A 12,434-nucleotide genomic window follows, 5' to 3' on the forward strand; every position below is an offset into this window, starting at 1 on the left:
GAAAGTGATGCATGAACAGAATATCAATAAAGAGATACAAACTATTTAAAAAAAAAGAGCCAAACAGAAACTCTAGAACTGAAAATTGCAATAACTAGACTGAAAAGTTCAAGCTAGGTCATTTGAAATCATAAATCAGAGAAACAAAAAGAAAAAACAATGAAGAAAGCAAAGAGAGTCTAAGAAACTTATGGGATACTACCCAAGGGACCAATATATGCATTTTGGGAGTCAAGTACAGCATACTTGAAGAATTAGTGGCTGAAAATGTCCCAAATATGAGGAAAGAAATGGATATATGAATTCAAGAAGCTCACAGAACTCCAAATGGGATAAATCCAAAGAACCACACTGGGACACATTATAATAAAAAAAAAGGGGGGGGGGTGGGAAGAATGGGATGATATATTTAAAGTGCTGAAAGAAAAATAAAACTGTCAACCAAGAATATGTATCCAGCAAAGCCATCTTTCAAAAATGAAGAAGATGATACCAAAACCAGATAAACATATCACAAAAAAAAGAAAATTACAGGCCAATATCACTGACAAACATACATGCAAAAATCCTCAACTAAATACTAGCAAACCGAATCTAACAACACATTAAAAAGATCATACACCATGATCAAATGGGATTTATCCCAGGGATGCAAGGATTCTTCAATATACACAAATCAATTAATGTGATACACATATTAACAAATTGAAGAATAAAAACCATATGATCACCTCAACAGATGCAGAAAAAGCTTGTGACAAAATTCAACACCCATTTATGATAAAAACTCTCCAGAAAGTGGGCATAGAGGGAACCTACCTCAACATAATAAAGACCATATATGACAAATGTACAGCAAATGTTATTCTTAATGGTGAAAAACTGAAAGCATTTCCTCTAAAATCAGGAACAAGACAAGGGTGCCCACCCTCGCCAACATTATTAAACATAGTTTTGGAAGTCCTAGCCATGGCAATCAGAGAAGAAAAAGAAATAAAAGGAATCCCAATTGGTAAAGAAGAAGTAAAACTGTCACTGTTTGCAGATGACATGATACTATACACAGAAAATCTTAAAGATGCCACCAGAAAATTACTAGACCTAATCAATGAATTTGATAAAGTTGCAGGATACAAAATTAATTCACAGAAATCTCTTGCATTCCTATACACTAACAATGAAAGATCAGAAAGAGAAACTAAGGAAACAATCCCATTTATCATTGCAACAAAAAGAATAAAATACCTAGGAAAAAACCTACCTAAGGAGGTAAAAGACCTGTACATAGAAAACGATAAGATACTGGTGAAAGAAATCAAAGATGACACAAAAAGATGGAGAGATATACCATGTTCTCGGATTGAAAGAATCCACACTGTGAAAATGACTATACTACCCAAAGCAATCTACAGATTCAATGCAATCCCTATCAAATTACCAAGGGCATTTTTCACAAATTTTACAATTTGTTTGGAAACCCAAAAGACCTCAAATAGAAAAAGCAATCTTGAGAAACAAAATTGGAGCTGAAGGAATCAGGCTCCCTGACTTCAGACTATACTACAAAGCTACAGTAATCAAAACAGATGGTACTGGCACAAAAACAGAAATATAGATCAATGGAACAGGGTCAAAAGCCCAGAGATAAACCCATGCACCTATGGTCACCTAATCTATGACAAAGGGGGCCAGAATATACAATGGAGCAAAGATAGCCTCTTCAATAAGTGATGCTGGGAAAACTGGACAGCTACATGTAAAAGAATGAAATTAGAACACTCCCTAACATACACAAAAATAAACTCAAAATGGATTAAAGACCTAAATGTAAGGCCAGACTGTATAAAACTCTTGGAGGAAAACATAAGAAGAACACTCTTTGACATAAATTGCAGCAAGACCTTTTTTGACCCATGTCCTAGAGTAATGAGAACAAAAACAAAAATAGACAAATGGGACCTAATGAAACTTAAACCTTTTGCACAGCAAAGGAAACCATAAACAAGACGAAAAGACAACCCTCAGAATGGGAGAAAATATCTGCAAATGAAGCAACTGACAAAGGATGGATCTCCAAAATATACAAGCAGCTCATGCAGCTCAATATCAAAAAAGCAAACAACCCAGTCCAAAAACGGGTGGAAGATCTAAATAGACATTTCTCCAAAGAAGATATACAGATGGCCAACAAACACATGAAAGGATGCTCAACATCACTAATTATTAGAAAAATGCAAGTCAAAAGTACAATGAGGTATCACCTCACACTGGTCAGAATGGCTATCATCAAAAAATCTACAAACAATAGGACTTCCTTGGTAGGGCAGTGGTTAAGAATCCACCTGCCAATGCAGGGGACATGGGTTCGAGCCCTGGTCCAGGAAGATCCCATGTGCCACAGAGCAACTAAGCCCATGCACCACAACTACTGAACCTGCACTCTAGAGCCCGTGAGCCACAACTACTGAAGCCTGTGCACTTAGAGTCCATGCTCCACAGCAAGAGAAGCCACCACAGTGAGAAGCCCACACACCTCAATGAAGAGTAGACCCTGCTTGCCGCAACTAGAGAAAGCCTGTGCACAGCAACGAAGATCCAAAGCAGCCAAAAAGAAGAAGAATAAAAAAACTACAGACAATAAATGCTGGAGAGGGTGTGGAGAAAGGGAACCCTCTTGCACTGTTGGTGGCAATGTAAATTGATGCAGCCAGTATGGAGAACAGTATGGAGATTCCTTTAAAAACTAAAAATAGAACTACCATATGACCCAGCAATCCCACTACTGGGCACATACCCAGAGAAAACCATAATTCAAAAAGATACATGCACCCCAATGTTCATTGCAGCACTATTTACAATAGCCAGGACATGGAAGCAACCTAAATGTCCACGGACAGATGAATGGATAAAGAAGATGTGGTGCAATGGAATATTACTCAGCCATAAAAAGGAGCAAAATTGGGTCATTTGTAGAGACATGGATGGACCTAGGGACTGTCATACGGAGCGAAGTAAGTCAGAAAGAGAAAAACAAGTATCGTATATTAATGCATGTATGTGGAATCTGAAAAAATTGGTATAGACGATCTTATTTACAAAGCAGAAATAGAGACACAGATGTACAGAACAAACGTATGGATTCCAAGGGGGAAGGAGGGGATGGGATGAACTGGGAGACTGTGATTAACATATAAACACTATTGATATTATGTATAAAATAGATAACTAATGAGAACCTACTGTATAGCTCAAGGAACTCTACTCAGTGCTCTGTGGTGACCTAAATGAGAAGGAAATCCAAAAAAGAGGGGATATATGTATCTATATAGCTGATTCACTTTGCTGTACAGCATAAACTAACACAATGTTGTAAAGCAACTATACTCCAATTCATAAAATAAAATAAAAAAATAATAAAAAATTTTTAAATGAAGAAGAAATTAAGACTTCCCCAAATAAACAGAAGATAAAGAGTTCATTACCACTAGACCTGCCATACAAGAAATGCTAAAGTAAGTCCTTCAAGTTGTGAAAAGATGGTAGATAGCAACATGAAGCTGTACAAAAATATAAGGTTCTTCAATAAAGGTAAATGCATGAACAAATATAGTAACCTGTACTATCATAATTTTGGCAGTACAGTAACCTGCACTATCATAATTTTGGTAGATAGCAACATGAAGCTGTATAAAAATATAAGGTTCTTCAATAAAGGTAAATGCATGAACAAATATAGTAACCTGTACTATCATAATTTTGACAAAAACATTTAAAAACTATAAATCTATGTGAAAGTGCATACTATATATATAAATACATAATTTGTGACATCAATAACATAGAGTGTCTGGGAGGGGGAGCTGTAAAGGAGTACAGTTTTTGTGTATCATTGAAATTAAGTTTTGTTCAGCTTAAAATAAAATGTTATACAGATGAAAAGATGCTCAACATCACTAATTATTAGAAAAATGCAAATCAAAACTACAATGAGGTATTACCTCACACCAGTCAGAATGGCCATCAGCAAAAAGTCACAAAAACTAAATGCTGGAGAGGGTGTGGAGAAAAGGGAGCCCTCTTGCCCTGTTGGTGGGAATGTAAATTGATACCTCCACTGTGGGGAATAGAATGGAGTGTCCTTAGAAAACTAAAAATAGAATTACCGTATGACCCAGCAATCCCACTACTGGGCTTATACCCTGAGAAAACCATAGTTCAAAAAGACACATGTACCCCAATGTTCATTGCGGCACTATTTACAATAGCCAGGACATGGAAACAGCCTAAATGTCCTTCGACAGAAGAATGGATAAAGAAGATGTGGCATATTTATACAATGGAATATTAGCCATAAAAAAGAACAAATTGGGTCATTTGTAGAGATGTGGATGGACCTAGAGTCTGTCATACATAGTGGAGTAAGTCAGAAAAAGAAAAACTAATATCAAATATTACCGCATATATGTGGAATCTAGAAAAATGGTACAGATGAACCTATTTGCAGGGCAGGAATAGAGATACAGGTGTAGAGAATGGACGTGTGGACATGGGGGAGGGGAAGGGGAGGGTGGGATGAATTGGGAGATTAGGTTTGACATAAATACACTACCATGTATAAAATAGATAGCTAGTGGAAACATGTGGTATAGCACAGGGAGCTCTGCTCAGTGCTCTGTGATGACATAGATGCGTGGGATGGGGGTGGGTGGGAGAGAGGTGCAAGAGGGAGGGGATATATGTATACATATAGCTAATTTACTTTGTTGTACAGCAGAAACCAACATAACATTGTAAAGCAATTATACCCCAATAAAAAATAAAAAGCAGATGGAAGATCTTTAAAAAAATAAAATACTATAACTATTTTATGTAATTGCAATAGAAAAAATATATAGAATATACACAAGAGGCAATGAGAAGGGATGCAAAACATATTATTACAAAAAAATCAATTAAACTTAAAAAAGGAAAGCAGTAAGAGAGGGACAAAAAAGCTACAAAACATCCAGAAAACAATGAAAAAGGCAATAGTAAGTCCTTCCCTACCAGTAATTACTTTAAATGTAAATGAATTAAACTCCCCAATCAAAAGACACGGATTGATTGAACAGGTTAAAAATAAAATCCAATTATATGCTACCCACAAGAAACTCACTTTAGATTTAAGGACATACATAGGCTGAAAGTGAAAGATGGAAAAAGATATTTCATGAAAATGGTAAACAAAAGAGATCATGAGTGGCCATATTTACATCAGACAAATGGACTTTATGACCTTTTTTTTTTTTTTTTTTTTTGCGGTACGCGGGCCTCTCACTGTTGTGGCCTCTCCCATTGCAGAGCACAGGCTCCAGACGCACAGGCTCAGCAGCCATGACTCACAGGCCTAGCCGCTCCGTGCATGTGGGATCTTCTCGGACCGGGGCACAAACCCGTGTCCCCTGTATCGGCAGGCGGACTGTCAACCACTGCGCCACCAGGGAAGCCCCAGACAAATGAACTTTAAATAAAAAAACCATTACACAATACAAAGAAAGACATTATATAATGTTAAAAGGACCAATTCACCAAGAAGATATAACAGTTATAAATATTTATTCATCAAACCTCAGAGCTCCTAAATATATGAAGCAAACTTTGACAGAATTGAAGCAAGAAACAGATAACAACAGAAGAATAGTAGGAGATGTCAGTACTCTACTTTCAATACTGGATAGGACATGCAAAACATCAATAAGGAAGCAGGGGATTTGAATAATACTGTAGAACAAATGAACCTAACAAACATATGCAGAACACTCCATATAACAACGGCAGAACATACATTCTTCTCAAGTGCACACAGACCGTTCTCCAGGTCAAACCACGTGTTAGGCCACAAAACAAGTATTAACAAATTCAAGAAGATTGAAATCATATAAAATCTCTTTTCCAATCACAACAGAATGAAACTAGAAATCAGCAGCACAGAGAAAACTGGAAAATCCACAGATTTGTAGAAATTAGACAATACGCACTTAAACAGGAGTCAATAATAGAGATTAGAACAGAGATAAATGAAACAGAGGGTAGAAAAACAATGGGAAAAAACCAACAAAACTAAGTTGTTTTTTGAAAAGATAAACAAAATTAACAAACCTTTAGCTAGACTTACCAAAAAAATGAGAGAGAACTCAAATAAATAAAATGAAAGACGAAATATTACAACTGATACTACAGTTGAATACAAGGGATCAGAAGAGACGGCTCTGAACAATTAAATGCCAACAATTGGATAAGCTAAAAGAAATAGATAAATTCCTAGAAACACACAACCTACCAAGACTGAGTCGCGAAGAAATAGAAAATTCGCACAGACCGATAACAAGTAAGGAGGTTCAATAAGCAATAAAAGTCTTCCCAACAAAGAAAAGCCCAGAAACAGATAGCTTCACTGGGAAATTAATACCAATTGTTCTCAAATTTTTCCCAGAAAATTAAAGAATAAGGAACACTTCCTAACTCATTCCATGAGACCAGCATTATCCTGATACCAAAACTTTGGGGCCTTGTTGACCCTGGAGGGACTCTCCCTCCCAGGGGTTCGCGGATTCCTAGAGATGTAAAGGATTCGCTGGCAAGAATGTCTTTCAAGTGCAAACCAGCCCATCCAGAGCCCACACCCAACCACCTTCTTTATACTTGCTTTCCCCTATTCCCCTGCCCTAATTACGCGAGCTATCCAGGGACAGCCCCTGTGCACAGAACCCACTGAAATTATTCAAACTGGCCAATCTTAAACCTGCTTACCCTGTCTCACCCATTCCTTTCCTCAGAAACCACAATAAAGACTCTACTGTAACTTACATAGTATTTGTACATCAACTATACTTCAATTAAAAGAATAAAATAATTACATGATTAAAAAAAGACTCTTGCTCACAATTTCCACTCCCTCTGCCTCCTGCCCTACCCTGGTGCTTTTCCCTCTGGTTCCCCATGGTGTGGTGTGCCCCCTCCTCTCGGGAACTATGAGTAATAAACTGTCTTTAAATGGCAGTCATCTCCTGATTTGTGGGCTTCACCATTCCTGAATAATAATAAAACTTAGCTTAAAACATGCCCCCAGCCCACTCGCTGACAATTTGGCTTTCAACAGTGCAGGCCTGTGGCTGCCCTTTGCCCACGAAGCCCGCCTCTTGATGCGGCCGTGTTAGTCCATACCATCTCTACCAGGAGCCAGCAGGTCCGACCCTGGCCAAATGCCACTTGTGCTTGTCTTGGGACCCAGTCACTCGCAGCTTACCTACGCTGTTCTCCTCCCATGCACAGGTGGTCTCTCTAAGCCGGGGCTGTCGGCTTTACTTCCATGTCCCCACAAGTCCCAGTGTAGAGCCCAGAGCCCAAAACGCTAAAGGGACACAGATGAGCTTTCTTGCAAGACCAAGCCCCCACAGGTGGGCACGCCTGCTTCCCGGAGCCATCTGCACGGGGCTCCCCTCGCGTGCCTGGGCTCCCTTCCTGCCTCTGCCACACACCATGGGAAACCCTGGGGTTTCCCCATTCATAAAATAAGGTGACAAGCATGCTGTCTTCCTTATGGGGGCTCTGCAAGGCAGGCAGCAAGCACTGGCAAAGAGTGGTGGCAGCACTGTTTCCGCTAAGTTGGACCGCCACAGCCACTCTGGGGTGGGGTCCCTGTGCCACCGTGGGGCCATGGAACTAGGGCTTGGGAGTGAGATCATTGTCTGATATGTCAGGGAGATCCCTGCCTGTGTGGTCCTTCCCCAGAGCCTGCCCATCAACCCATAGCAGGGGCTTCTCTGAGCATGGTGTCTGAGTGTACACCCTGCTACTGGCACCAGGCCTGGGTGATGGCACTGTAAACCTCAAATACTCTCAGAGGAGAGCTCTGCAGCCCCTGACACCTGGGACGGGAAGGTGGCCTACCTTGGCTGGATCCGCGTCAGCCCTCAAGGGGCTATTCTCGGGGTCTGGCTCCTCACTGCTGCCCTCGCCCATATCGCTATCGGCCTCCTCCCGTGGGGCCTTGCCACCTGGGGCTGTCTCCAGGTGCAGCCCTTTGATGGTGGGGCCTGGGCCCGCCTCGCTGCCGTCCTCACAGGAGAAGTGCTCGCCGACCACGCTGCAGGAGGGGCTGTCTATCCCGCTGTCCCGGTTAGGGATCTTAGTGCCGCTGCTGGGCTCACTCACAGAGCCCACGTCCCCCGCAGAGGCCTGGCTGCCAGGGCTCCTGGAGGCAGGGTCACCACAGTGGGCTCCAGGCCCAACAGGGAGCGCTCGGAGCTTCCCCGGGTCTGTGCTTGGATGCTCCAGGGAGGAACTGCTAGGCCCAGCATCTGGCTCCCCCCGGGTGGCAATGGGGGCTGGGGGCATTGAGGACACCCCTCCTGGCTCCATCCTCAAAGTTGAGTTCTCTGAGCTCTGTGAGGGGCTGGCCGGGGTCTTCCTGTCAGGGAGAAATGAACATAGTCAATGCCAGCTGGGCCATGGACTAACCCCCAGGTGGGGCCCTCTGGAGAAAATCAACATGGAGGAGGGGGGCTGGGGCTGAGTGTGAAGTGAACACCCTGGTCAGCCTCAGCTGGGTCCTGACTAGGCAGGCTTTGGGGCAATGGCAAGTGGAAAGCATTTTATTCTAAAAATAAATTTCTTCATTAAAAAAAGAAGGAAGAGAGAGAGGGAAGGAGGGAGGGAGAGAGTGAGAAAGAGAGAGAGAAAGAAAGAGAGAAAGAAAGAAAGAAAGAAGGAAGGAAGGAAGGAAGAAGGAAAGAAGGGAGGAAAGAAGGAAGGAAAGAAAGAAAGAAAAAAGAGAGAGTGAAAGAAAAAAAAGGAGAGGGAGGAATGAATTCTGTAGCGTGAAGCTACCTGCCCCTCAGTGAATTCAGAATATATGTGTAAACGAACAGCAATAACCACCGTGAGCACAGTGAATCTGGTCTGTACTGTGCTTGGGCGTCCGTGGCACTCTATCCTACCATGTAGCTCTGAGGTGAGGCAGGAGCCCCATCGAGACCCTCCCTCAATATCACTGTCGATATTCTGTCTGACAGGTGACCTGTCATTTTCCAGAGACCTGGAGGCTGAGGAGGCTGGATCTTGGTTCCCAATTCCTCTTCCTGCTAAGCACCGGAACTACTTCATGCCCTCACATGGTGCCTCTTCTGGAAACCTTCGTGGAGGAAAGGCACCTTCAAGTGTCAGTCTAGGTGCACAGAGAGGGTCAAAGGTGAGACTAGACTGGGAGGAGATTGACATTCCCCCAAATCTTCCACTTGAACCCCCAGTGGAGCTGCAGAGGAGGTCAGGGACCAGGAGCGGCAGTCACTTATTCCTGGGCAATAGGTGGGTTACCTGAGGTTGTCAGACTCTGCAAGGACACTGAGGTGGAAGGGTGGGTGCCAGGCTCCCTGCTGGCTGTGTTCCGGGTCCTTTGAGTTGGCCAGCCCAGGCCTTGCACAGGGTTGGAGGGCTGGGAGGATTTGCTGAAAATCTTTTTCTTGCCCAGCAGTTTTGAAGTGGAGCAGTTCAGGAGGTTCTAAAAAAAAAAACGTGAAAGGAGAATGAAAACCACCTTCTCCACTGGCACTTGGAGCAGCATGGGTGACAGACCCAGTGCTCAAGGGAGAACATGGAAGGGCATCTTCATGCCACCACCCAGTGCAGGAGACCCCCGGGCCGGTCATAGAGGTCTGCAGGTGGATGGAGCATGGCTGAGTCCCTGGCCCCTGTGCAGCAGCTTCTAGGCCCTGGCTTAAAACTGGGGCCAGAACTGAGCTTGTCCCCAGTCATGCAGTGACTCAGGGAGAAAGGATCCTCTTGAGTGTGCAGTGCCCACTGTGTCTGAGGAGAGCTGGCTGGCATCTACACGTGCCCTCCCAGACACAGGCACTCACTCAGCTCTGCTGCCAGTGGCTTCTTCACACATTCCCCTCCTCCCTTGCTAAACAAAATAAAGAACCATCAGTGGAGATGCAGTTTCCCCTCCCTGCAACACACACAACCAAAAAGGTGTCCTGAAGCCTGACCCTCGGCCACCCATGCAGCAGAAGGGCCTCTGGTCAGAGTGTGCTCAGAAGAGAAGCGTGAACCACCTCTGCGCGTGCGTGGCCTTGAGGGCTGGCGAGGCCCCCGGAGTCAAGCACCAACTCCAGCCCCTGTGATAGTCTCCTACGCTCTTGCCTTCCAGTGCAGTCAGATTTCTTCTGAGTGGACCTTTTTTTTTTTGCGGTACGTGGGCCTCTCACTGCTGTGGCCTCTCCCGTTGCGGAGCACAGGCTCCAGATGCATATGCTCAGCGGCCATGGCTCACGGGCCCAGCCGCTCCACGGCATGTGGGATCTTCCCGGACTGGGACACGAACCCATGTCCCCTGCATCGGCAGGCGGACTCTCAACTACTGCTCCGCCAGGGAAGCCCTGACCTTTCTTTAAGTGACACCAAAACCAGTGCGGGGTGCACATTTAGTATTGGCTACTGCCACATTCTTAAAGAGCTTAATGGGGAGAAATATCAAGATTTCTAAACAGAAAATGCATGCTTTGCTACATTTTTCTCATAGCACAGGTGATAAACTCCAGTTTCCGGAAATCAGACATGACACAGCAGTCAAAATATGCCAGATGGAATGCAGGCCACACTCAGCTTTGGTGTGTCCAGTGCAGCCATCTGGTGCCAGGTGGAGCCTGCTGCAATCACACCTCAGGGATTCCTGCTTCTGGTCAAGATGGAATAACAGAAACTGGAGATACTCTCTCACTGGAAACAACCAAATCATGGATAAAACATACGAAACAACAGTTGACAGACACCTTACACCAGGCAGCAAAGCGCGGTGCTCCTGAGAGGTGGGTACAAGTGCAGTGATCCCTCTCTCACCCCAGCTTCCTGCCCAGAGAAGGGGATCTCAGGTAGACCCCTGAGTAAGGAGACAGAGCTGGGAGTCCAGGAATACGAAGGCAGCTGGAGGTCAGAGGATAGAGCACTAGAGAGAGAGCTGCACAGAGAGAGCGCAGAGAGCTGACAAGGGCCCTCGGAGATGGCTCAGTGCATGTGTGAGGAAACTGCAATGCTGGAGAAAGATCTACTTGAGAGGGTCAGAGGGAACATTACCTGGTGCTCACACAGGGCAGGGAATATGCCTGTTTCCACCAGCTAGACTGGAAACCCCAAGATCCACAGGGAGTTAGAGAACTTGGAAGGGTCTTGCCTCAGTGTGGGGCATAATTAGCCCCATGGTGAGCTCTGCTCAGGTCCCACCTAACAAATACTGATGAATTTTAACAGGAAAGTCCATCTGTTTACAAATGACTTAACTGCCTCCCTAAACAATGCCTAAGGACAATTATAAGAGCACAAACATATTCAGCATCCAGTAAGGTGAGATTTGTAGTGTCTGGCATCCAACCAAAAATTACCAGACACAGAGGGCAGGAATACACAACCCAGAGTGAGGAGAAAAAGGCAGTGAGTTGAAATTGAACCACATATGTTACAGATGTTAGAATTACCAGACAAGACAAGGTCATTAAGGCAGCAGCAGTTACCCGCATTATATTTAAAAGGTCAGTAGAAACATGAAGAATAAAAAAAAGATGCAAATCCAACTTGCAGAGATGAAAACCACACAGTGTGTGATCAGACCCACTGGAAGGGATTGATGGCAGATTAGATATTGTAGAAGAAAAATTAGTGAGTTTAGAGAGACAATAGAAGCTATCTAAAATGAAAGAGCGAGAATGAATTGTGAGATGTGGAAAAACTTTAAGCAGCATAATATCTGTGTAACCAGAATATATATGTGGAGTCTCAAAAAAGGAGTGAGCTTGAAAAATATTTGAGAAAAATAATGACCAAAATTGATACCAATTCTACACAAATCTTTCAACCATTGAGGGGAAAAGAGAATACTTCTGAACAACATGGATGAATCCAGAAATAATCATGCCAGGTGAAAGAAGACAGACAAAAGAAAAGGCACCTACTTTTTTCTCATTTACATAGAATTCTAGGAAATGTACACTAACAGGTGCTGCCAGAAAGCAGACAGGGATGTTGCCTGGAAGGAGGGGTAGGTGTGGTGTGGGGGTTACAACGGAACACAGAGAAGCCTTCAAGGGGTGACAGCTATGCTCATCATCTTGGCAGTGGCGACACTTTCACAGGTGTATATATGTATGTTGAAACGTCAAATTGTACATTTTAAACATATGCAGTTAATTGTATGTTGATTATACCCTGTGGAAGGTGATACCTCTGAGCTGTGCAAACTTGGTGAGTTGCTGACACTCACCAAGTGTCATTTTCCTTGTTACAGAAGGGACAATGAATCATGTAGAGGAGGGTGGTGAGGGGTGTGGCAGGCCCAGAGGCTGGGGAGGCTGGTCTGCCTGGATGCCCTTCAAAGGGAGGAAGTGTGCCTTTCCTCTGGAGGC

At 43.7% G+C, this 12,434-nt stretch overlaps 1 protein-coding gene across 7 annotated transcripts in view; it reads right to left on the reverse strand.

The window, feature by feature from the left end:
• Nucleotides 1-12,434, reverse strand: part of FGD3 (FYVE, RhoGEF and PH domain containing 3) — a 64,722-nt gene that overhangs the window by 25,569 nt on the left and 26,719 nt on the right. For 6 of the 7 annotated variants that reach the window (XM_067744926.1, XM_067744924.1, XM_067744929.1 and 3 more), the window contains 3 exons: nucleotides 9,355-9,538; nucleotides 9,077-9,205; nucleotides 7,930-8,449 (listed from right to left, as the gene is read on the reverse strand). In XM_067744926.1, coding sequence (XP_067601027.1) covers nucleotides 7,930-8,400 — 471 coding nt within the window. In that variant the 5' untranslated portion in view covers nucleotides 8,401-8,449; nucleotides 9,077-9,205; nucleotides 9,355-9,538. The remainder of the gene's footprint in view (nucleotides 1-7,929; nucleotides 8,450-9,076; nucleotides 9,206-9,354; nucleotides 9,539-12,434) is intronic. The other variant, XM_067744925.1, reaches the window with a different exon arrangement.

This window comes from Pseudorca crassidens, chromosome 7 (assembly GCF_039906515.1).
Source record: "Pseudorca crassidens isolate mPseCra1 chromosome 7, mPseCra1.hap1, whole genome shotgun sequence".
Classification (NCBI taxonomy): domain Eukaryota; kingdom Metazoa; phylum Chordata; class Mammalia; order Artiodactyla; family Delphinidae; genus Pseudorca; species Pseudorca crassidens.